This window comes from Salvia miltiorrhiza, chromosome 6 (assembly GCF_028751815.1).
Source record: "Salvia miltiorrhiza cultivar Shanhuang (shh) chromosome 6, IMPLAD_Smil_shh, whole genome shotgun sequence".
NCBI classification, from domain to species: domain Eukaryota; kingdom Viridiplantae; phylum Streptophyta; class Magnoliopsida; order Lamiales; family Lamiaceae; genus Salvia; species Salvia miltiorrhiza.
In genome coordinates this window covers 9,986,451-10,010,664 of record NC_080392.1, presented here as the reverse complement: position 1 = coordinate 10,010,664, position 24,214 = coordinate 9,986,451, and the positions used below count along the sequence as shown (strand labels likewise).

Genomic DNA, 24,214 nt, shown 5'->3' with positions numbered 1-24,214 from the left:
AATATGTTATTATTATGCTACTCTATAGTTTTAGGTAGTAGTTAAACATAAACATAGTAAAATTATTTTTCCCACTTAAATTTCAGCGTAATTTTTATATTACTAGAATACTCACATGTGCAATTACAACTGTAATTAAATATTATTTTTGTAATACCCTGATTTTTTTATATTAAATATATAAATTTATTTTTAGAATATTTAGTGGAATTTGAAGAAGTATGAATTGTATTCAGACTTAGAATAAATTAGATTGACAATCGAGAAACTCCATTATTTTTATTAATAAATATGATCTTATACATTATGATTTCTAACTTTTTTGTTTTTATAGATATTACGAAGGATTTTCAAATATAAGCATGTAGACTCTTAAAATAAAAATAAAAATAAAAGTAAAAAATAAAAATAAAAATTGGAGAATGGACTTTGGTCTTCTTTCCTTTCCAATAAATTTGCTGTGTTTGGAAATTGGAATCATGCATTTATACGGTTGGACTTTATATCATATACCAAAATTAATTAAAGGGTATTTTAATTATAAATTATTTTTATAAAATTTTAGGGGTATTATGGCTCCATATAATTTCCTATTCAAAAAAACAAAAAAGAAAAATTGATCCATTAAATGTGACTGCGCCGAATAGGTTTATCCATTAGAGAGGGAAATTAGTGTGGAAAACATTAAAAGAGGCAGGCGTGTCATAACTTTGGGGGGACAAGTGCAAGATTGTGACTTGAAAAATTACCTAAAATAAAGTGCAAAGGTGGTGGTGACTCGGATTTGGATTTGGATTTGTTCAAAAATCAACCTTATCCTCTTTTCATTTCCTTGCACAATGGGAAAGGTAAATAATTCAAACACTATGAAAACGACCGCTCCTCTCTTCTTCTACGTGGCAAGGATCATTTCTAACCCTAATCCCCCTTCAATTACACCCACACATATATCATATTATCTCTCTCCACTATAAACAATTAATAATTGCAGCCGCATATCCTCTCTCTCTCTCTTAATTCCTTCGTAAATCAGAAAGCGTATATATATGCATTGTTTGCTGTTAGGACTCATCACTTTTGCTTTTAATGGAAATGGAATTGGAAAGGTCTAGGCAAGTGAGGTGGGCAGATATGAAGAAAGATGAGAATTGTAAATCCATGGAGTCTTTGAGTGATTCAGAGGCATCATCATCTTCATCTGAAGACGCAACAACCTCTTCACTCTTTGAATTCGCCGACCTCATGGCTCAACTGCCCATCAAGTAAGTCAAAATTCTAGCTATCACTATTTAAAGTGCAAAAATCATTGAATATATCCTAATTAAAGTTGAATTGCTTGTTCAGGAGGGGTCTGTCCAAGTACTATGAGGGAAAATCGGAGAGTTTTGCGTCGTTGACGAGTGTGGAGAGTGTTGAAGATCTGGCGAAGAAGGAGAAAAGAATGAAATCGTGCAAGAGCTACGGAAGCAATTTAAATCGCCACAAATTTAGGCCAAAGGCTACCATTACCAAGAGATCGTCGCCCCCCTTAACATTTTCACCAAAGCCTACCAATACAATGGTTGTTAATTGATTCGGCTGGCTTGCCTACTCTTCTTTCTTACTATCTATCAAACCATCTTTTAATCACGTTTTGCGTTTTATAGCCATTTCAATTGTCTTTTCTTCGTTTTAGTTGGGAGAAGCTTGACACGCTATTTCAATCTCAATTCTCTCTCTACAAACAAAATGGAGGGGATACTTTGTGCCACAATTTAATGTTCAACCATATTTTATTTACACTAGGAGTGTGCATACGATTTTTCGGTTCGATTTTTATTAAATTAAATTTATATTTAATTTTTTAAAAAATATTTTATTAATCGAATAAATTAAATTGAAAAATTGAAATTTTTAGAATAAAAATCGAACGATATTTCAATAGTCCAAATTTTGAAAAAATTGGAAAGTCAAATAAAAAAATTAAATTAAATTATATTTAATAGGATTATTAAATTTATATATCAATATATATATTTTTACATACATAAAAAGTTAGGGGTGAGCATCGGATCGGAGCAAAACCAAACTAAAAATTCAAAATTTAAAACCGAACTGATGGTTAAAATTGGAATCGAATTGCACCAATTGGGGATGCCAAATCGAACCGGTAAAACCGTCGGTTTCGGTTAACAAAAAAAAACCTTTTTTTTTCTTCGAAAAAATCAATTAAAACCTATAAAATCATGTAAAAATATAATTATATAAATATATAATAAAATATTATAAAATATAGATATATAAACCAATTAAAAATTAGAAAATTAATTATATATTATAAAATATAAATATATAATAAAATATTAAATATATAATAAAATATTAATATTTATCGGTTCGGTTCGGTTTAAAACCGAACCAAAAAGTGAAAACTGAAACCGAACTGAACTTATCGGTTTTTAATTTTTGAAACCGAACCGAAAATCGAACCAGTGGAATAGGGACCGAACCGAACCGGTTCGATTCGATTTTGCATTTCGGTTTGGTTTCTGCTCACCCCTATATAAAATATATGTAAATATATGTATATATATTAATATATTATTAAATAAATATAATTTAATTTTTGGTTTTGTTCGATTTTACATAATCAAATTGAAAATCAAAAAAATCGAATCATATTTTAATTTTGGGTTAATTACGCCAAAAACCATGAACTATACCTCCATTTCCAAATTTACCATGAACTTTGTTTTTTATCAGCAATTCCATGAATTTAAAGGGTTGATCAATTTTTCCATGACTTTCAAAAATCCCCAAATTGAATGCTGACATGGCATCGCCGGAACTGAATCAAAACGACGTCGTTTAGTTGGGGGGGGGGGGTAAAACGACGTCGTTTTGAGCCCCAACCATGCCTCCTAGCCGGGAAATTCACTAGACGTCATCGGGACCGCTTGGCGGTGGGAGGAGGGAGTCTGTTGCTTGCTGGAGTCAGATTTTCGCGGCGGTGGGAGGAGGGAGGCGGTCCTAGGGCCACATCTTCGCCACCAGGTCGAAGCTCTCCGACGACGTCAAATTCTTCCTCAAAACTCCGATGCCGATCCTTCCCGAGCTCGCGCACCAGAATCGCCTCTGGTGCGTGTTCTGCAATTGCGACATTGTTGAGCTCGATAGCCAATTCGCTTGGTCGGTAACTCGAGAATTTTGCATCAATTTGTTGCTTTGATTTTCCAGATGTTAATTGTTTTGGTTCTGTAATGTGTTTGAGGCGGTCCTAGGGTTTCAATTTGGGGGTGGGAGGAGGGAGAGAGACAGTGGATCTAGCGTGGTGGTGGCGCGAGGGGGAAGATGAAGGCGGCGGATCTGGTGTGGTGGTGGGAGAACGCAGCAGAGGGCGGCGGCATAGGGTGGCTGATCTGGAGATGGTGGTGGAGAAGAGTGGCAGGGCGGCGGCGGCAGAGGGCAGTGCCCTGTCGGCGCCATGTCAGCCCGTAGTTGCCATGTGTCAATTTTCAGTCATAGTAGGCGCCATGTCAGCTCGTAATTGCCATCTCAGCTCGAAGCTTCACCGGAGCAAAAAAGCATGAAAAAATTGATCAACCCTTTAAATTCATGGAATTGCTGATAAAAAATAAAGTTCATGGTAAATTTGGAAATGGAGGTATAGTTCATGGTTTTTGGCGTAATTAACCCTTTAATTTTTTGTTTTGATCGATTCAGTTATTCGATTTCGATTATTTTGCTCACCCCTACTTATATCTTGCTTACTCTATCTTACTTCAATAAATCACAAAACTTGAGCATGAATGTTAAAAAAAATTAATAACAAAATAAGAAATATAAGTAGTAGTAATTTTATTTGAAGATATATTTTTAAAAAAATATGTAGAATAGAGAAATGAATATATATTCTTTAAATGTGAGCGATGTGATCTGAAGTGAGGTTATTTATTATGTCTCGACCTTTTATTTTAGGAAGTAATTTATTGAAATAAGACGTTCAAATAGGAAAATATAGCTTATTAAATTAGGACGGATATAATACTAGTTTATTATTATTTAAAATAAGAATAAAAATATTAATATATGATAAATTTTAATAAATATTTACTATCAAAATTGAAAATTATATACTTTTAACTTTAAATTTATTAATTTATATAAATATAAAAATAGTTATAAAATTTGAATAAGTGAATTTTAGGTAGTAATACTCTTTCCGTCCACAAAAAATGGTCTATTTTGTCATTTTAAAACGTCCATAAAAATTAGTCTATTTTTTTATGGACAATACCCCATATGATGGGCCCATTTTTCTCACTCGTAATATAATTATCATTATTAATAATACATTTTAGGTGAGACTCTTTTTAATAATTTTTTTATGAACGAAAGGAGTATTAGCATATACTCCCTTCATCCCAATAATAACATCCCATTTTTATGGGGTATGCAAATTAAGAAAATGTAAATAAAGTAAAAGAGAGATAAAGTAATGAAAAGAGAGATAGAGAGATTAATGAAAAAGTTAGGGAGAGATAAAGTAAATGAAGAGAGAGTAGATAAAGTAAATTATTTCATTTTTTTTTTTTGTTGAGATGTCCAAAAAAAATTTGGGACGTTATTATTGGGACGGAGAGAGTAATAAATTAATATTAAAAAAATATTAAAAATTATACTCCATCTGTATCAGCTTTTAGTATTCATTTGAGAGTGACACGAATTTTAATAAAGTGATCGAATGTGTTGTGAGTGGATAAGGGTTCCACTTTTTACGTGAGTGTTAAAATATTTAAATTAGAGCAATGGTCTCATCTACTTTTACAAAAAATAAAAATGAATACCAAAAAAGAAAAGATAGATACTAAAAATTGTGATACATGAAATAATAATTTAAAGGTAACAAACGTGGAATAGGGGATTTTATATATAAAAAAAAAGTTCTATGTTAATTTGTTCGTTCACCCCTATGTCATGCATATGTACCAGATTCATATATATATATATAGGGGCGCGCTCCAGTGAGACCCTCTATTTTTCGTGAAACACTAGGACAATGAATAAGACATATAATACTAATGAATAAAACGTATATCTAATGAACAAGATGTATATACTGATGAAAAATAAAATTTAAAAAATTCGTAATGAATAAGACATATATACTGATGAACAAGGCCGTATATACTGATGAACAATGCAGTATATACTGATGAATAACAAAATTTAAAATATTCTGCTCCCTCCAGGATTCGAACCCTGCGAAAAAAAAATCACTCTCCTGATACAATATCAGCCATAGGATTGATAAAATAAACACACCAGATCGTGCCCTAGATCTCACTAAAATTAGGGGGTCTCATTGGAGCGGCCCCCTATATATATATATATATATATATATATATATATATATATAGGGAGAGGTTCAAGAAAGAACCATAAATAAAAGAAGACCGGAGAACCATTTTCAGCCATTCGATCATCAAGATCTACGGTGGATGCATCATCTTGTTGGATGAATGCAGATCCTGGGTTCGAATCCTGAAGGGAGCATTTTTTTTTAAATTTTTTTAGTGCATTAATTTTAACAGCGAATGCATTAATTTTTACAGTGGATGCATTAAATTTGATGGTTCTCCCGTTCTCACTAATAATGTAGTTCTCTCTAGAACCACACCATATATATATATATATATATATATATAGGGAGAGGTTCAAGAAAGAACCATAAATAAAAGAAGACCGGAGAACCATTTTCAGCCATTCGATCATTAAGATCTACGGTGGATGCATCATCTTGTTGGATGAATGCAGGTCCTGGGTTCAAATCCTGAAGGGAGCATTTTTTTAAAAAAAATTTAGTGCATTAATTTCAACAGCGAATGCATTAATTTTTACAGTGAATGCATTAGATTTGATGGTTCTCCCGTTCTCACAAATAATGCAGTTCTCTCTAGAACCACACCATATATATATATATATATATATATATATATATATATATATACATATACATATATATATATATATAGGGTCGCATTCAATGGAGACCACTCCCTTAAATAAAGATACCAAATCAAGGTCATTCATCTCACTCCAATCAACGGTTCATATAATTTCCTGATTTGATTTTACATGTAATTAAATATTGGTTAATTACATTTATTTAATCCAAAAAGGGTAAATAAGTCCACTCAAATCTACTGAAATATGGGATCCCGTTGAACAAATCCCGGAAATTCCTCTTTTCCCATTCTGGGACCTGATCCGTCAATGAACATAATAGATGAACATTAGTGTGTTCATTATTTTCCTACGAACATCAGTATGTTCATTGGTTTTTCTACGAACATATCGACGAACATCAGTATGTTCATTGGTTTTCTACGAACATATTAACGAACATCAATAAGTTCATTGATATTTTCTACGAACACTTCATTGACGATATGCAAATTAATCAAAGAAAAGTAACTCGGCTCGAATAAATCCATACTAATTTAATAACTATGTTCATCGACGCAAAGATAAATTAATCCCTATCAACCAACCAGTTATAGGATACCGTGATACGCACTGACATACCCCAATTCCAACTTACTGTGTCGATAGACAGCTGTAGACGTCAGACCTGCCTATTTCCCTTATTAAAATATAGGGAAAAGGTGCAGATTAGTCCCCCGAAGTAGTAGCCCCTATAGCGTATAACCCCACTTACTCACTGTGTGTGCAACTAAACCCTTGAACTCCGAGAAAATGGTGCAAATTCCCCCCTCTGACCTAACACCGTTAAGTGTCCGTTAACGTTTGAGTTTAATTGCACCCTCTACTTCTAGGGTGGATCTGCACCTTATTATTATTATTATTATTATTATTATTATTATTATTATTATTATTATTATTATTATTATTATTATTATTATTATTATTATTATTATTATTTTATAATTTTAGCAACCCACCTCCGGCATCAACTTAACCGCCCCCGTACTAATCGATTCTGACTTGCACCTTGTCAGCTCGCACGCGCCCAATCTCTTGGTTGTCGACTGCCCACCGCTTACATGCAGCAACACCACCAGCTTCTTCACCGCCCCGCACAACAGCATCTCCTCCAACACCTTAACCTTTTAGGCTTATCTTATGATATTAATTGTGTATATATTTATCTATATAATATATATTTAAATTTTATTTATTTATTTTTGAATAATTATTAAAACTCTAGATAATAATTATGATTTTATTTTTGGTTAATTTAATATTTGTAAATTTATTTTAAAATAGAAAAAAGAATGGATCTGGACATGAATCTCATTTTTTGGACCTCATGGATTTGGACCGGATCTTGACCTAAGTAAAAAAATACGGATATGGATTTGGACCAAGCAGGATTCGATCCAGGTCCACATCTGGAGTTGGTGATGCTGCTACATGTCGGCGGTAAGCAGTCGACGATCAAGAGATTGAGCGCGTGCGAGCTGACAAAGTGTAAGTTGGAGCCAATGAGTACGGGGGGCGGTTAAGTTGATGATTGGAGGTGGGTTGCTGAAATTATAAGAAAAACAAAAAAAAAATTAAGGTGCAGATCCACCCCTGAAGTATAGATTGTACAATTAAACCCAAACGTTAACGGACACTTAACGACGTTAGGTCAGAGGGGGGAATTTGCACCCTTTTCTCGGAGTTCAGGGGTTTAGTTGCACACACAGTGAGTAAGAGGGGTTATACACTATAGGAGTGGTGGACGTCGTATACCACCAAATAATTCCTGCAGAATTATCAAAATAAATTAGTATCGTGATAAGCAGGGTCGATCCCACAGAGAGCAGATAAAACCATTCAATTCCCTAAATCTATAAAATTTTGGTGTAGCCACCACGCCTTAATTTTGAGAAGAATTAATTAAAACTAAGAATGCAATAAATCAAATAAAAATAACTCTTGAAATAAATCAATAAAAGGTAACTCGGCTCAAATAAATCCACACTAATTCCAAGCTCTGATCATCGACGCAAAGATTAATTAATCCCTATCAACCAACCAGTTATAGGATACCGTGAAACGCAACGGACGTACCCCAATTCCTACTTACTGTATCGATAAATAGCTGGAGACGCCAGACCTGCTTATTTCCCTTATTAAAATATAACCTAGCTGGAGACGCCAGACCTAGATTTAATATTCTAATAGCATTAAGATGAAGGAACCCAGTTTAGATAAATTATCCTAGATACGCTAGTAATAATTAATCCACCAATTTATTCCTACTACGAACATGGTAGCTTTATCACTAATCAGCCCTATTCCAACAATTACGGATTGGAGGTGCTAATTGACTGTAATCCAATTTAATCTAAGTTGATCAAGCTTAAACAAAATCAGAATTATCTTTAAACCCTAGGAATAAATCGAAATCAACAGGAATCAATTGTATGCTCAATTAGGTCTCACAGATTAATAAATTAGAGTTTCATTATTCTCGCCGAATTAAAGAATTAGCTACTCATAATTAAAACTAGAACAATCAAAATAATTAAAAGCAAACATAAACGAGAAAATAAATTGAATGAAAATATTAAAAGTCACCACTTTGAAGAATCGAAAGTAAACCGTCTGCTCCTTAATCTCCAACAAAGTAGCCGCCAATTCTAATGCCAAAATTCTAAAAACAATAATCTAAAGCAAAAGTCAAACTTGAATATATATGCCAATTGACGTCTAGTGCTAATTGGTTTGATCACCAATTCAAGTAATTCCCAAAAGCAAAATATATATAAGTTCTAAGAAGTAAAAAACGTCCACTGCCTTAAGAAATTCAAAGGTAATTAAAAGTCAACAATTCTCCTCCTTATAATCTAAAGTGGCGGCTCCTAATAAACCAAGAGTCCTAATCTCCATCAAATACAAGGGAATTAACCCTTAAGTGGCCGAACACCCTAATTATTATGGGTTTCGGCCCTTTCCAAAAAACTAAGGCCCAAAAAATAATTAAAAGAGTATTTGGCTTAATTAAATTACAAGATAAATATCTCCAAAGCCCAAATCTCTAAATCTCTCCAAAAATTCACCAACTTCTTCAACCAATTTCTCGACTTTCAATATTTCTTCTATCTTCAAGCATCCATCTCCATCCCATCAAATTCCTGCGCCAAAATGTCACAAACCATGTAAAATCACATAAAACCATGACGAAACACACACTAACTAAGTAGCTAAAATACACACATCAAGGAGCTACTACTTCGGGGGCCAATCTGCCCCTTTTCCCTAAAATATAACCTAGCTGTAGACGTCAGACCTACATTTTATATTATAATAGCATTAAGAGGAAGGAACCCAGTTTTAGACGAATTATCTTAGATACGCTAGTAATAATCAATCCACCAAGTTATTCCTATTACGAATACGGTAGTTTTATCACTAATCAGCCCTATTCCAACAATTACGGATTGGAGGTGTTAATTGACTGTAATCCAATTAAACCTAAGTTGGCTAGATTTAAATAAAATCAGAATTATCTTTAAACACAAGGAATAAATCAGAATCAATAGGAATCAATTAGAGTGAATTTTGAAAAGGCAAGAATTCGGTGGTTGAAGGATGGGGCGTCAACAGCGGTTTCTACCATAAGGCAATCGGAGGAAGAAGGATAAAGAATAAGATTTCGGGCATTCAAGTGGGTGACGCTTGGGTTGAAGAACCTCTAGAAGTGAAAAGAATTGTTCGATCACATTTCCAAGAACAGTTTCGTAAGAGCAGCAGGTTTAGCCCTGAAATCCCAGATGATTTCGTTCATTATAAAATTTCAGACGAGTCGAGAGAGTGACTGGATTCTAACTTCCCGGAACAAGAGATTAAAGAGGCAGTTTGGGATTGTGACAGTGGGAAGAGTCCCGGGCCTGATGGGTTCAATTTTCTTTTTTTGAAGAGGTGCTGGGAGATCATTAAAGAAGATCTCTTCAAGGTTCTGAAGGAGTTCCATTCAAACGGTAAGCTTGCAAGAGGATGTAATACTTCTTTTGTGGTCTTAATACCGAAGAAAGAAGCCGCATCGGATCTTAAAGATTTTCGCCCCATCTCACTCATCAATTGTCTTTACAAGGTAATCGCTAAGATCCTTACTTCTAGATTGAAAAAGGTGTTGAATTCGATAATCTCAAACCATCAAAGTGCCTTTGTTGAGGGGAGATACATTCTTGATGGTGTTGTCATCTTGAATGAAATTGTTGAAGAAGCCAAGAGGAAAAATAAAGACATTTTTCTATTCAAAGCTGATTCCTTGATAAAATGCTTGAAAAGATGAACTTTAGTGTTAGATGGAGAAAGTGGATCGTCGGGTGTCTCAGTTCGGCAACAACAAATGTTTTGGTGAATGGAAGCTCGTCGGGAGAATTTATTTTGGAAAGAGAACTTAGACAAGGTGATCATTTGTCACCTTTTCTTTTCCTCATAGTGGCAGAAGGTTTGAATATTCTTGCTGAAAGAGCAGTCGGCAAGGGTTTTTTGGAACTGATCAATTTTTGGAGGGAATGGATTGAGATTCCTCACCTTCAATATGCAGATGATACAATGTTCGTGGCTCCTGGGAAGATGGAAAATGTGTGGGCAATCAAGTGTATCCTCAAACTGTTTGAACTTCTTTCGGGGTCAAAAGTTAACTTTGATAAAAGTTGCATCTCGGGAGTTGGCGTTGAGGCTTCAAAATGCGAAGAATTGGCTGCAATCCTTAGGTGTAAAGTCGGCGAGCTCCCAATCAATTATTTGGGTATCAAGATTGGAGCTAGTTTTTCACGTTCGAGGGATTGGAAACAGCTGGGTGAGAAGATAAAAAAGAGGATTAGCGGGTGGAATAACAGGAAGTTATCATTTGCGGGAAGGTTAACTCTTCTTCGTTCGGTCCTTTTCTCTTTACCGATTTACCAACTGTCGTTTGCCAATATTCCTAAGGGAGTGATGTCTGTAATTCTTTCCTATTCTTGCAAGTTTCTGTGGAGGGGTGGGGTTAAGGCGAGGAAGATCCATTGGATTAAATGGGAAGAGTTGTGTTTTGATACTAGCTCTGGGGGGTTGGGTATTAAAAATTTGGAATTGTTTAATTATGCTTTAATTTCTAAATGAATTTGGAGATTTCTTACTAATAAAGATCTCCTTTGGGCAAATGTGATTAGGGCTAGTCAGGGAGAACTTGGTTGGAATGGTTCAAGGTGGACGGGATTAGGGGGTCGGGTTCGGGGTGGTGGAAAAAGGTGTTGAGTCTAAGTCGGGGAGAGGGGGAAAGTGGCTTAGGGAAAATCTTGAGGTGCAACTCGGGGAGGGTAACTCTTTCCTGTTTCGGCATCATTGTTGGACCGAGATGAAGAGTTTGGCGGAATCTTTTCCAAGACTCTTTCATCTTAGTTCCAATCAGGGAGGGTACATTAAAGAGATGGGAGAATGGGTTGAGGAGGAGTGGGTTTGGAAGCTCCTTTGGAAGCGAGAATTGGTGGGCAGAGAACTTGATTTATACACTAATCTTGCCTCTGTCATTCGTAAATTTCGTGTGGATGCAGGTATTAAAGATGGTTGGAGATGGAAAACAGATGCAAGCTGGCGTTTTACAGTAAAATCGACATACAAGGTTTTGAGCCTAGAAGGAAGCCCCGCCCTTACCAATAAAGATGCGAAGAAATGGAAGATAATCTGGAAAGCTCCCGCTCCTTTCAAGGCTATTACAACAATCTGGAAAGTCCTTAAATGGAGGATTGCAACTTGCGACAATCTTCTTAAAAGGCAAGTGGTGATTCTAAATCCGGAGGTACTTTGTATTTTCTGTAAGTCGTCAGTGGAAACTATCAATCATCTCTTTTTTGAGTGTTACAAATCAGAGGAAATGTGGAAATGATTTTTGACATGGATCGGGAAACAGTCAGTACTCCATCACAAGGCGAAGGATCATCTCTTAGCTTTCATTAATCTTGGAAATAAAGAGGACAAGAGGTTCCTCATTGGAGTTTGGATTTGTGCTATCTGGTGTGTTTGGAAAGAGAGGAATGACTGCAAATTCAATCAAGGAAAGAGGTGCAGAGAGAAGTTGTTGTCAGAGATTAAGACGAGGATATGGAGTTGGTCGACAGCCTTCAATGTCTCGACTTCGGGTACTGACTTCAGACGCTGGTTTGCAGCGGTCAAGCTCGGGGATTAGCTCTTCTCTGGTCTCGCTGATTTTGCTTGGATTGTTTATTCCTTCATGTTTGGTTTTTATGTTGTTTACTCTTCTTTCTCTCTTGGGCACTTCTGGTACCGTTTTTAATAAAATCTGCTTTCTTTGTCTGAGCAAAAAAAAATGGTATAATTCAAATTCAAATAAAGTTGACTTTACAAAACATGCTATCTTATCAAGTTGAAGGGACAACATTTGAACAAAGTTATTTTTTATTAATAAATTCACAATAAAATGCTTCAGATCAATGGCATTGAACAAAAGCATTTCTTGTCGGGATCTTTCCCATCTACCATTCCTCAATAACAGGAGATTCGGTTCAATAGCAATGCTTTTTCTCCAACCTTGAGCAATTCGTGTGAACAGATTCATCAAATCGTCAAAAATCAATAAAAAGACCATTATGGACCAAGATCTAAAGGGATCAATCTTGTTGGGAGTGATTCGCCACCTGCCAGACTGCTTCCCCTTCAGGCGCGCTTTCATCTTGTTCTCATGCTACGCGCACAGGACGTGCACTGAAGAGGCAGAAACATCCCTCGTTTTTCTGAGAACAATGAAATCAAAACCTACGATAATAATAATGAATATGTTGAGGAGAGCGTCGATTCAAATTTCCGGCCAGCTGAGAATATGACGTTGATCGGCGTGTCTTAACTCAAATTGTCATTAACTACCGCGGTTAGAAAATAAAACATCGCCAAAATCTTAGAAATTCACAAAATCGATACTTCTTCGTCTTCATTGTATGAAAACTTCAAAAGATTATGCGCATTATCCAAAACTAATTCAATGTGTACATCAAATTGACAATTTGATTGGGGAGGGATTAGAGAGATTCATAAGAACAAAAAAATTATTTCTTCTAGGATGAAGAAAAACATTGTTAATGAGAAGATGTTCAAGAGTCGTATCACTTTGTGGGAGTTTTCTAGATTAGATAGTCAAACATGGGTTAGTGGGTTAACTTCTGCGGCCTGTGATTAACTTGTGAAGTTGTCCTCAATTGATAAAGATAATTGCTAATTTTTCATAGATTTGACGGTAAAAATAAGTTGCTATTAAAATGTGTTTTCATATGCTAATTTGATAGTGACACGAGTTTTTAAAAATTGATTAAATGTGTGTGAATGGAACAAAAGGCTATTTTTTATTTATTGTGAGTGATATATGTGGGTTATACTTACTAAAGAAGGAAATGAGTAGTTATTTAGAGGATGAACCAAAAAGAAAATATGCGTATTTATTATTATTAAATGCGATTTTATTAAAAAGAAAAGAAAAAACCTAAGAAAACCCTTGAAAGCACAAGAGAGCAGACTAAGGGCCGAGCCTCATTAAAACATTTTCACGGAAAATCCAGTGGGAAAAACCGAGAAAAGGAAAAAGAGTACCCGTCTAAGAAAGAAAGCAAAAAAGAAGGAGAGCGGAGGGGAAAGTTTCCGAAACTCCGGCCTAACCATCGTCCCCAAACAATCCCGGCTCTCCTCCAAAGAAAACTAACAAAGATTATTTATTTCGTGCATAAAATGAGTAATAAATAAATATAGATAAGTATGATTGAAAAAGTACAAAAAGTAGGTGAAAATAAAATATTTATCGAATAATTTTTAAAATTTGATTTGATATAAATAATTGAAGTAGGATTATCGTTTTTTTTTTGTCAACGAAGTAGAGCTATCGTTAAAAGTGATATGCACGGTAAAAATAAGTTTAAATTTCGTGTAGAGTAAAATTTTGAAGTAGCCAAAATGAAGCATAAAACACAATTTATGGCCACACATTGAAAAAACACAAAATTTGGCCATATTTATTGATTTGGACGTTTTTACCCTTAATGAGGCGGACCGGGTAGGATCAGGCACGCGGGTTGTCGCAGCCCGCCGTCTAGCCAGTGATAGCGTAGATCGGGTATCGATACGACTAAATAAAAGAAGGAAACAAAGGTTGGAAAACTGATCTCATCTTTATGCGGAAGCAAGGTAACAATTCATACTAACTTTAGCAGCATAACATCCTTTCTAGATCATAAACATCGGCATCGCTATAAAAACCAAAGCATCGGAGTTTTTGTCAACATTTACAAACGGTCGTAGATCAATATTTACAAGGATTCAATATATACAAGGATTCAATATATACAGAGTTACACAACAAAAGAGTGATCAAACTATATGTATGGAGACATATAGCTGAGAGTGTATTCCTTAATTAAGTCTAGAACAACTCAAAAACATAATGCTGCCATAGAGATGAAAGTACGACAAAAGGTGATCATCCGAAACAACAATCCCCGCCAACACCAAGCCATCCTCCGGCCATGCTTATCCTGCACATTTAGAAATATATGCAGGGCGTGAGTACATAATACTCAGTGGGCAGACGCCGAAAGTCAAGAAAGGTGCTCTTAGAGCTATATGTTTGAAGCTTGCCACATCATCAGTGGTAAAACGAGAAACCAACACCTAAACTAGAAAGCAGTAAACGACACCGGATTTACGTGGTTCGGTCGAGAAGACCTACGTCCACGGGGTGTTTTTGGGGTTTTTTCACTATACTTCGAGAGAATTACATTTTACAAGAGATGAATGAATAATGAGATCATAATCCCCTTCTAACCCACTACTAAGTCTCTATTTATAAGCATGTAAACAAGCCTTAGGGCCTCAAGCCCATTCCCTAAGATAATTGGGCTTAAGCCCCCTTTAATACATTGACCTTGGTCTGAGTCGCCTATGCTTGCTTGACTATGTCGGAAGCTCTATTATTTATTTTACTATCCCAAGTCTTCAATTAAACCTGCACTGGTTAGCTTAATAATAATAATACTAATCATAAGCATAAATAGAAATGTTCCCATTATATAGTGCACAACGCTGGTGCATATTTCAGTCCTCATCAATCAGCAATACACAGAAATAAAGTTAGCGTAAATGAATCTGTGCATGCAGTTTTAATCATAAACATCGTAAATAAGTGTCTGCAGACAAGTAAATCAACATGTATGTACCGCATCTACAACTTATCATCATAACCAAGGTACTGAGAAGTAGGCCTCCTTCTCAAGCACCGTGACCGGCCGACCCAAAGACGGCTCACAATCACCTCTGTGTACACAACCCCGCTTGTGGCAGGATCCGAATTCGTCTCATCAGTAGAGGGTAACACACAAGTTCATCATCAAAAATTGGCAAGTCAAACAGTTCTTAAACATCATTTAACTCAACATTTGATAAGCTCATAACATCATCAAATCATTTCAGAAAGCTCGTAATATTTGCATACTCAAAGTATTGTCCACGTAAAAGTGGTTATGAACATACTGCCCACCTGTAGAGCTCGGCTTACTGCAGGTGGTACTCAGAGTGATCTTCACTTGCGTCCTTGACTGGTCTCTTTAGTTGTAAACATCGGAGTAGTGCATGCGACAAGTTAGAGGAACTAGTTAGAAACTTCCTTTCTAAAAGCTTAACCTTAATCTTATTATAGCATCCATCATAATTATTCTTCAGCTTATCTCCGTCTAATCACTCAACTCTATGACAATAAACTCTAATCTTATTCTCAACTTAACACTCAAAAGGCTAGATTAAAAGCAATCAAGCACATAGACATGCACAATCACATAAGCATACAACTCACACATAAACATATCACAAACCAACAAACATAAGTTTGGCTCGGTGACCAGAGCAGAGAAATGCTCGGTGGTCAGAGTGGAAAAGCTCGGCAGAGCAGAGCAGAGGAAAATTTACATCAGGGTAGAGGGAAAATTTACGTCAGAGAGCAGAGAAATGATTCTCGGTCAGAGCAGAGAAATAAAGAACTCTCTGTCATACCAGAGGAATGACGAACTCTCTGTCATAGCAGCAGAAAAATGAAGAATTCTCTGTCATCAGAGAAATGAAGAATTCTCTGTCAGCAGAGAAATGAAGAATTCTCTGTCAGTGCAGAGGAATAACGAACTCTCTGGCATAGCGGAGAAATGAACTCTCTGTCCAGAGCAGCGAAATCACAACTCGGCAGAGTAGAACAAGACTCAAGGCAGAACAGTGCAGTCAAGAGCAACTCGAAAACTCATCAACTTTTTCATTCTCAAAGTTCATCAAACACTCCCAAACATCAAAATACTTATCATTCAGCATCATAGCCAACTCACGAACTCTTACAAACACTAAAATCATCAAATATCACGTTAATCCTTTCATAAGTTCTTACTCATCATCAAATCATCATTCAAGACATAACTTACAGATTTTTCCCCAAATTCTTATATCAAACTAAATTTTGTAAAAACTCATATCTCAAGACTAAGTTTTGCAAAACACACCTTAATCACTTCAAATCATCACATATGACACATTTCTCATCTCGATTTAAGAAAAGAAAATTTTTAAAGGGCATGAACCCAAATTTTCGAAAGTGAAGAAAATGGAGGAGGGGGAGTTTCTCATGCTTAAATCATCCTTTTACACACACATATATCTCACAAAAAGTCTAGATCTAAAAGATCAGAACACTTACTCAAACAGTTTTAAGAAAAAGGAAGTCTTCTCTCTATTCTTCAAGCTTTAAACTCCACTAATTTTCTTGATTCAAGAGTATAAAATGTTTAAGGACTAGATTTAGCGGAGTATATTATCACAGTTATGACTTGAGAAGCTTGAGCTTAGTCTCCAATGGAGGAGAGAGAGAATGGCGTGAGGGAGAGAGAAGAAGGTGAAGGGCCGAAAATGAGAGTGACGGAAAGATAGAGAAGTCTTTTGTTTTAATCACAAACCTTACTCTCTAAGCTAAAAAGCATTAAATTCCCTAATAGTACTTTGTCTCCCCACTTGGCCACTTGTCTAATCCCACATGTGGGAAAGATTAAAATAATGGGAGTGAGTGTAGGAATGTGTGGTGGTAAATAAAAATCATGTATGCTATTATTCAAAGATCACAATTACTCAAATATAAGTGCACACATATCAAGTAAATCACATAACGCCAATCAAATAACTCACAAAGTTATCACATAAAAAACGGACCATCACTCGTCATTAATCTAATCGTCACTCTAGCTTAATCCTCTTTATAGTAACTCTCAACCACTACCTCGACTCTATCTCTCGCACTTCGTCTCAACTCGAAAACAAATAACATCTCCATCTCAATTCTAACATCATTCTCAATTCTATCAACATCTCTATTTTACTCATATTACCATCCATCAATAACTTCCTCTCGTCTTTAGTAAGCTAGTCTTCAACTCTCAATAGTATTTCGATACTATTGCAAGGTAAACAAAATACGGGGTGTTACACGGATCGCGTGCCGGGTCGGGTTAGGCACTTATGGCACTAATTAGTGCCATAAGTGCCCAAATGACCATTTTACTTGGTTTTATTTTGGATTTTCGTTGACACTTAGGCCGTGTTTGAGGTGACTTATTAAGTGAGATTGACAATTATTCTCGCCATATCACTATGTTTGATGGGCTACTTTAATATTCTTACAGGCCCGCAAAATTCATGAAGCCCGCAGATAAAACACTGTAGCTTTGAGAAAATACATCTCCCCTACCCCCCCTGATCGGGTTTCTTGCTTTGAACAGTGTTTTAGATTAGGTTTTTTTATTCCAATTTTATCCCTGAAAATACTTCAAAAAATCGATAGTGGTGTCCAAATACCGCCCATTTGTTGCGCATCTTTCACACAGCAGAGAAAGGTTCTTCAGTCGACGAGCAGGATTGAGCGTCGGATCTTCGAGAAGGGTATTGTACTGTGCATTTTACAATTTGTTCCTTTTTTAAATCAATTCATACGATTTTAAGTTGCCATCGAAAATTTTCGATTGATGCAAGTTTCAGTTGGGTTTTTTTTATTTTTTTTTCTTTTTATCTACTGGTTTACAAGATCTGTATTTGGGCACCCAATTTTTTTTGCTTGTTGTGCGTTCTCTTAGATTGATTGAGTGATTGTTTGAGTTCGATGTATTTTCTAGATTGAATTTTGACAAAGTTTGGGTAAGCTTTCAGGTGGAGTTTACATTTCCATTATTTCTCTTTTTCATAGGTTCTTCAGTTTTTAAACTAATCTGACATGCTCTGTGGATTTCAACCTCTGTTATTCCTAAAAACTTCGATTTTTTTTTGTGAAGTAGTACCAAATCTGGTGTTTCATCGACGAGTGCGGCTGTAGTTCACCGACGTCAATCGAGGTACATCGTTCTAGAATTTTACCAAATGTTGAAGAAGCTGAAATGCATTGTTCACTAAAATGGGTGAAGCTGAGATTTGTTTGGCAAATTGATATTTATCTGTGAAATGCTCCATATTTTGTTTGAATCCATATATTTCTTTTATCTGGTTTGTTGTTCTATGAGTTACATAAAGCACGGCCTCAGTTTTCTTTGTTGTGTTCACAGTGAGTGAATTTGTAACACTTCAGTCTGATTCTTGGTGGTTTTATGTAATACTGAAATGCTTAATGTTTTCTCTCACTAGTTAATTTGCTTGATGTACGCAACTACTTTAATGACCTTTTCATGATTTTGATTTTGATTTCGTTGAGCATATGCTGCTTGGTTTTGGAGAGTTTGTTGAGTATAATCATCATTTGTATTGTTCTTGGGTATATGCTGCTTGGTCTTGTGTGCAGCCTTGGAAGTAATAGTAGTTTATCACATTCTATAAAACACCTGTTATTTGTTTGCAGACTTGAATTTGGTTTTGTTGGTTGACATTCAAAATGCCCCGAGTCGATGACGATATTGTACTATGCATATATCTGTTGATGGAAGAACAAATTCTCCATCAACATTTAATTTTCCTACTTCTAGCTTATCAAATCTTGGTTGGAATGTCATCACGTAAGCAAAAAAGGGGTTCTAACACATTTGGCATAATCGAACGAATCCCTGATCAAGTAAGGCACATGAATAGGCTTGTCGGTGTTAACGATGTAGATTGTATTGCAAATCTACGCATGGATCGCGATACATTCGGCAGACTATGTATTTTGTTGCGCGATTTAGGTGGATTATCAAACGGGAGGCATATTATGGTAGAAGAACAAGTTGCAATTTTTTTGTCCGTTCTATCCCACCACAAGAAAAATAGGGTCCTTGGGTTCGATTTCTGGCGGTCTGGTGAGACTATTTCTAGATTTGTGCACCTGGTCCTAAAGGCAATTCTGAATTTGCACTCTGTTTTGCTCGTCAAACCCGTTCCCGTTCCAGCCGACTGTACGGATAACAGGTGGAAATGGTTCAAGGTAATGCATTTTCATTTTTATTGAAGTTTCAAGGTGGTTAGTCTTCGACTAATCTGCCTAAGTAAATCAAGAAGCTCTAATATTTTGCATGTTATGTCTATCTTTCATAGTTATTAACTGAACATATTGGTACTCGGTGTAGGGTTGTTTGGGTGCTCTCGATGGCACGTATATAAACTTGATTGTGAGCAACGGTGACAAGCCGAGGTACCGAACTCGAAAGGGACAGATATCAACCAACACCCTCGCGGTTTGTGATCGGAATATGAATTTCGTTTATACGCTGCCTGGTTGGGAAGGATCCGCAGCGGATTCACGAATATTGCGTGATGCCTTGACACGAGAGAACGGGCTGAGGGTACCTAAAGGTAGTTCACTGGAATAGATCATCAATTTATGTAAGGTGCATAGTGTTTTGATTCATTTTTTTACTAGTAGCTGATGCTCGTCCAAGGGTTTTATGTTGCAGGAAGTTATTATCTATGCGACAACGGATACGCCAATAGCGAGGGATTCCTTACTCCGTATAAGGGGATCCGTTATCACCTAAAGGAATGGGGACCGAACACAGCCCGCCCCCAAAATGCAAAGGAACTGTTCAATTTGCGACACGCGAAGGCTCGAAACGTTATTGAACGTGCTTTCGGAGTCATGAAGATGCGTTGGGGGATTCTGAGAAGCGCCACCTTTTATCCTATTAAAACCCAAAACCGTCTAATCATGTCGTGTTTTATTTTGCATAATTTCATCCGCCGGGAGATGCCTAACGATCCGTTGGAGCAAGAATTTGACAATGCTGCTGCGAACAATGATTACAATGTCGAAGGAGATAGTGAATTTATTGATGGGATAGAGGCTTCTCCTCTTTGGAATGCTGAGAGAGACACAATTGCCCAAGCGATGTGGCTTAATTATATAAACAATACTTGAATCGGTTTGTGTCAGTGATGTGTTTAGACGGTTATACTTGATATATTCTGTGTATATTGCTGCTGTTTTTGGATGTGAAGACTAGTTCGACTGTATTGATATCCAATTAAGTTTGCTGTGTAGATGATATCTAGTTAATTTGATGGATAGTGGGCTGTCCAGAATCTTGTTTGTAAACTGATTGTGGTTGGTGGATTGCTGTATTTGATGCTTGCTTTCAATTTATACTTGATCTCGCACGATGTATGAACTCTAGTGGAACCAAATTGATTGCTTGTTATAAATTCTTGTTGCATAATTGATAGCTAATAGATGCATGTTGGTTGGAATGTGGAACTTATATCTAATATACTTCTCAGGTCATGGACGAGAGACTTGCCCCACATTGTCCATTATGTCATGGAAGGATGTTGTTAATGTGTGCCGGCCCGAAAGCCCAGCATCCGGGGAGATGGTATTACACATGTCCTACACGAAGAGGTCATCCTGGAGGATTTGTTTGGTATGACGAGTACCATAGTTCGTGGCGTGATCTTATGCCGAATACAACTGCATGGCCTGCCCAGAGCTACCAGCCCCAATCCTCTGATCAAGCTGCAAGCTCACAAGTTGTGGATTCTCCGGCGTTGACTGACAACAATCAAGGTCGATCCCTTCGTGAAAATGAAGTCCCAGTGCCTCTTCTCCTTCTGTTGGCCATCACGGTGATGATTGGAATCACCATTGGGAAGCTATTTTAATTAAGCCAATGTTCAAGATATTGAAAATATGTACCTCTTGTTAGTATTTGTAGTCTGAAACATGTAGGACTCGATATGGTCTGTTCAGTGCATTTTGCTATCATGCCATGAATAGCTGCCAAGATGGATTGTCTAATGTGATTTGGTTGCCCCAAAAATATTAAAGTCTTAAAATTTGACGTTTCGTTTTGCAATTTTCATTTTTAGTAATATATATTTATTCATTGCAAGATGCTTGGGAAAAAAATTGGTAAGAGGTGCTTTGGAATGTGCTCAACATTTATTGTGTGTAATGATTAACTATTTCATGTCAAATTTAAATCCAACTTGCATGGTTCAATCTCATGTATTTGGCTGCGCAAGGATCTGATTTTATATATAAAAAATGTGTCTACTCAATTTAGCACATACTTAACTCCCCAACCACCACATTTACTTGTTGCAATTAATTTCAACCAGTCACCACATCTGAAAAATGCCTCAACACTCCAAAATATATACCCCTGTCTCTACATGCAAACATGATACTCACCAACACTTAGAAAATTTCCAAAAAATCAGCCACGAAACCTTGCGGTGAGCCGAAACAAGAATGGTCCCTATACAATGGGATATGGAACATTGCACTGGACTCGTATTTGATCAGACGTTTGGTCGAGCACGAAGAGGAATGCAAGCCAGTTCCACCCGCAGATTCGCCCCATGCACTTATTTGTGCCATGGAATCTTTGATCAAGGAGGTAGGAGCAGCTGTCACATACAGTGACGTAGTAGATCGCGTGAATCTCCTTAGAAAGCGTTATCATTGCTTCAAGAAGCTTGCTAGTCGTGTAGAGACAGTTTGGGATGTCTCAAACAATCGAATCACGGCGGATGAGAAAGTTTGGAAGAAAATCTTCGAGGTAAAAATCTTTTCACCTCCATCTGAAAATTTTTAGTTTTTATAATTTTTGATGTTTAGCTTTGGAATGTAACTGATACTATCCATCATATGCTACTTGAATGTGTGGTTTCTGGTGTTTTCCTTATATACTACAACAGGAGGATCATTTCACTAAAGCCTACTACGATCAAGGAGATCCACTATGGGACAAGCTATGTAGGCTGTTCGGCTACTACTCCATCAAGAAGGAGGCATCCCCAACGGTGATCTTAATAAGTGACTCACCTCATGGTGTAGTGGCTCCGTCTACCAATATCTGCATCTCATCTTCCGAAGATGAAGTGACGTCTCCGGTGATGAAACCCCCCACCGCACGAAAGATGAGTTTCGAAGATGACGCCGAGTCAAGCATTGGACCTCTACCAGCCACGCCTTCTCATGTGTACCATGTGTGGCCGCCGATCGAGCGGCGCCTAGCCTTTCCCCCGGCCAATGCGTTTCCTGTTAAGCCAAAAGAAGTAGATGGGAAAGAAGAATGCATCGAACGTAGCTCGTGTGCTTCGTCTAGCCCGCATATGTAGGAGGCTAGGAAGAAGCTCGATTGTGTCGTCGGTGAACTCGGGTAAATACTTTTGTCTATTGGGATTGCAATTAGGCTGCTACTATGTTTATATATATCTAATATGTGTGGTTGTGTATCTTTTTGTGGGCTTCTCCTCTTTGTCAAGAATGGTTGAATATAGTGTCGTTTTCTTCTCATGAAAATCGAAGGAGGATTATCTTTTGTAATATGTAGATTTTCAGCAGCTGTGCTAGAATGATATAAAATCCTTTGGTTTATTAAATGTTGTTGTGCTTAATTTCTAACAATGTTTAGATATCATCATATATAAAAGATCAAGCAAAATATAAATGCCAAGGTATTGGATACACATTGCAACCTGTATATATATAGAGAAATCATACTTCAAAAGATATAAATATCAGCACAAAAGATGGCTAGGCAAACATAGAGCTGCCCCCCTAAGTTTTCATCAGAAAATATGAGTTTACTTATGAAATGCAAACTATGGATGTACCCTATTTCTAAGCCATACATGACCACACCAAAAATAGATGGCTGGAAATCCTAACAAACCTATGGATGTACCCTATTTCTAAGCCATACATGACCACACCAAAAATAGATGGCTGGAAATCCTAACAAACCTATAGCTTCTTAGACAGCACAATGCGCAACACGTAGTGTGGTTTTGCATCATTTGGGAGTCCCATAAACAACTCAAGACCTTGTCTGTCACCCGCCAAGGATTCATAGGCATCGAACTTGTCAGCCATAGTCAAAGTAGGCATACTATTCAACTGATCAAAGACTTCTTTTCTTGCCTTAGCCAAGTCTTGTTCATATCCAATTCGTGAAGCTATCTTGTCCATTCTTTGGTTAGCGTCCTGACTAATGTCTCCCCACATCTGGCAAAGGCCATCAAATACATCATTAGATTTACGTTTTTTGCCTGTTGCTCGTGCAGAGGTTCCTTCCTTTGCAGGCTGACTCACACGATCATCGGGGACATCGTTCTCAGCCTCCGTCTCAACATGAGGATGGTAATTATCCTGCACTCCTTCGGTGTCAGTGTTTTCCACATGGTTCATGTCATTAACCGCATCAGCAACGTCTTCCGCTTCAATACCATTCGCACGGTCCTTTCCGAAAATCTCAGTCCAAGCTTCTAAGTAGGGCCAACTCTTAGTTTTCATCACACGTGCGTTTGAGTCACACTACACAGAATGAAACAGCAAATGACAGTAAACAATAAGCAATTTATACGAACATACTATACTCGAAAACATATAAAATAACAAAATATGTTAACCTTCATGATTTCTTCCCATAACTCGGTATCACAATCTATCATGTATTTGCCATCAACGTTGAACCCAACTCCAGTCTTCCCCAGCATATACACCAGTGAATTGTAGTTCTTTTTCCATATTGAGATTTTGGAATGAATATGGGGCATTCCCTTGAGATCCGTCCCTGGAAACGTATTCTTTAACGCTTCTTCTAACTTGGCAAGATACCCAGCCCTGAATCCATTATCCGACTTCCAACCCTGCACGACAATTTCTTTCAACGCAGCGAGAAGCACCTCCTCTTCCCTCCTTGACCAACTACGTCGTGTTTTATCCGACTTGTTAGTCTTGCAACGCCCGATTTCG

General features: G+C 36.8%; 3 protein-coding genes and 1 long non-coding RNA gene across 4 annotated transcripts; all 4 read left to right on the top strand.

Annotated features, from left to right (window-relative positions):
• The first annotated feature begins 801 nt into the window (after window positions 1-801).
• Window positions 802-1,629, top strand: LOC130988547 (protein OXIDATIVE STRESS 3-like). Its single transcript, XM_057912429.1, has 2 exons — window positions 802-1,262; window positions 1,345-1,629. The coding sequence occupies exons 1-2, from the start codon at window positions 1,087-1,089 to the stop codon at window positions 1,571-1,573; spliced, it is 405 nt and encodes a 134-aa protein (XP_057768412.1). The 5' UTR covers window positions 802-1,086; the 3' UTR covers window positions 1,574-1,629.
• Window positions 1,630-10,284: 8,655 nt separating this feature from the next.
• On the top strand, window positions 10,285-12,166 carry LOC130990467 (uncharacterized). The gene is made up of 3 exons (XM_057914699.1): window positions 10,285-11,056; window positions 11,535-11,779; window positions 11,891-12,166. Exons 1-3 carry the CDS (start codon window positions 10,285-10,287, stop codon window positions 12,164-12,166), a joined length of 1,293 nt encoding a protein of 430 aa, XP_057770682.1.
• A 5,528-nt stretch (window positions 12,167-17,694) lies between these two features.
• On the top strand, window positions 17,695-21,257 carry LOC130988546 (uncharacterized). The gene is made up of 3 exons (XR_009090130.1): window positions 17,695-17,940; window positions 18,327-18,386; window positions 20,731-21,257. It is a non-coding gene; the product is annotated as an uncharacterized LOC130988546 (long non-coding RNA).
• Window positions 18,914-20,736, top strand: LOC130988545 (uncharacterized). The gene is made up of 3 exons (XM_057912428.1): window positions 18,914-19,441; window positions 19,584-19,809; window positions 19,911-20,736. Exons 1-3 carry the CDS (start codon window positions 18,917-18,919, stop codon window positions 20,369-20,371), a joined length of 1,212 nt encoding a protein of 403 aa, XP_057768411.1. The 5' UTR covers window positions 18,914-18,916; the 3' UTR covers window positions 20,372-20,736.
• Window positions 21,258-24,214: the final 2,957 nt, after the last annotated feature.